The sequence below is a fragment of the Myotis brandtii genome, unplaced genomic scaffold (genome assembly GCF_000412655.1).
Source record: "Myotis brandtii unplaced genomic scaffold, ASM41265v1 scaffold181, whole genome shotgun sequence".
NCBI classification, from domain to species: domain Eukaryota; kingdom Metazoa; phylum Chordata; class Mammalia; order Chiroptera; family Vespertilionidae; genus Myotis; species Myotis brandtii.
Genome location: NW_005356712.1, coordinates 1,969,054 through 1,971,089, shown reverse-complemented (window position 1 = coordinate 1,971,089; position 2,036 = coordinate 1,969,054). Strand labels below are relative to the sequence as shown.

At 57.8% G+C, this 2,036-nt stretch overlaps 1 protein-coding gene across 1 annotated transcript in view; it reads left to right on the top strand.

Annotated features, from left to right (window-relative positions):
- SRRM4 (serine/arginine repetitive matrix 4) overlaps positions 1-2,036 on the top strand; it is a 143,119-nt gene that overhangs the window by 135,899 nt on the left and 5,184 nt on the right. Inside the window, exon 12 of the mRNA XM_014537691.1 lies at positions 108-248. Within this exon, the coding sequence (XP_014393177.1) occupies positions 108-248 (141 nt within the window). The remainder of the gene's footprint in view (positions 1-107; positions 249-2,036) is intronic.

Here is a 2,036-nt window from a genome sequence, read left to right as displayed (position 1 = left end):
GCCCCGGTGGGAGGGCATGTGCACAGGAAGTGAGTGCCCCTCGCCCAGCCCCTCGCACAGTAAGCCAGGCAGCCCCAGCTCCCAGTAATCCCCTCGCACCCCTTCAGGGAACGGGACCCCAAGTACAATGAGAAGAACTCGCAGCAGCGGGAGTGGGAGCGAGCGTGCAGGAGACGGAGGTCCTACTCGCCCATGCGGAAGCGCAGGAGAGACTCCCCGAGCCACCTGGAGGCGCGGAGGATCACCAGGTGAGAGGGGAGGGTCACCAGGTCAGAGGGGAGGGTCACCAGGTGAGAGGCGGGAGGCAGGGGCGACCTTCACCCTCACTCCCACTCCCTCACCACCGGCTCCAGCCTCAGGCTCTCTCCAGGCCTCCCTGGGGCCGGATTACAGAATTGTGGGCGCTCCGGGACCACCCACCCCCAAACTCCCAACCACTGAAACTGTTTGCCTTCAGAACCTCAGGGCCAAGTCAGCACCCGGCCGGCCCTACTGGCTGGGAGGGCTGGGGCCAGCATGAGGATTGGGTGTGGCCTAGGCGGTGGCCAGAGTTGGGACCAGGAGGCGGGGCTGGGGAAGAGAGTGAGGTCAGGCCAAAGCCATGGGCCTGGGCCTTTGCCTGGGGATGACCCACAGGCTCAGAGTCCTGGCTGAGATAGGCCCGTCCGCATCTACACCCTAACCAAGTTGCAGAGGGCAGACGGGGTCAAGTTTAAAGGTGTTTGCAGGGAGGTGAGGAGGAGAGTCCTGGATCTGGAGTGGAATCCTGGCCATGCCACTTCCCAGGGGAACGGGGACGTTCTCACCCAGGAAATCTGGGAGGAACTCGGTCCCGGGAGTATCATGAGCTGCAGTGAAAGGAGACAAAGATGTGGACGTGCCTTGTGAATGTAAATGCAGAGCACTAGGCCCCGCTGCGCCTCCTTACAGACTGGCTGGTCCGGTGCCGAGTTTTCTGTGACAAGTACGGTCTTCGAGGAGAGAAGCCCGAGGTCTGAGTGGATGCACTTTCTCAGGCCTTGAAAGCTGGGCGAATGCCTGAGTGCTGCCCTCAGACTGGCTTCAGGGCTTTTCCTACTGACCCTGCAAGGATCAGTCCAGAGACCCACAGGGCAGGGGTGCCCCCTCATGGCCTGGAGAAGGAAAAAGAACTTGTGCCAAAGGAGGGAACTCCTGCACCCACTGCCATGTCTGTGGGTCGGCTTAGAGCAGTGGTTCTCAACCTTCCTAATGCAGCGACCCTTTAATACAGTTCCTCATGTTGGGGTGACCCCCAACCATAAAATTATTTTCATTGCTACTTCATAACTGTAATTTTGCTACTGTTATGAATCGTAATGTAAATATCTGATATGCAGGATATATTTTCAGGGGTCGCGACCCACAGGTTGAGAACCGCTGGAGAGGAAGGCTGCCGCCATGAGAGTGGCGTTTCCGAAGACTCGGGTTTCCTTGGTCAACCCCAAATAGTCCATCCGATGAACTCATCAGTTTCCCAAACCAGTCACCCCCACCTTTGCCTTGTCTGCTAAGTGTCCGAGTGTTTACTTAATTTTCTCTAAATAGACTTGCCCTTTCTTTAGAGGGCCATACATTCCTTTAAAAAGGAAACTGAGACACTACAGTAAATGGAAAATTGTCCTTCCTGCCTTAAATAGAAGGTTCTAGTCAAAGTACAAATAACCAAACTAGGATTCAAGTTCAATGTAGACCCCGTGGCCAGCTGGAGGCTCTGAGCTCTGGGCCTGGTGTGTTAAACAGTGAAATTACCACTTTTTAGGACTTGTCAGCACGAGGTCTGTCTCCCTGGCGCTCGGAACTGCCAGGGAAGAATCCGGTCACAAGGGGCTGGGGACGGACGGGCCGGCTCTCTGTCCCCGGGGACAGGCTCAGGCTGGGGCAGAGGCAGGAGTCTGGCCCTCAGGCTCTCCCTCTGGTCTCCGCAGCGCCCGGAAACGCCCCATCCCCTACTACCGGCCCAGCCCCTCCTCGTCCAGCGGCCTCAGCAGCACCTCCTCCTGGTACAGCGGCAGCAG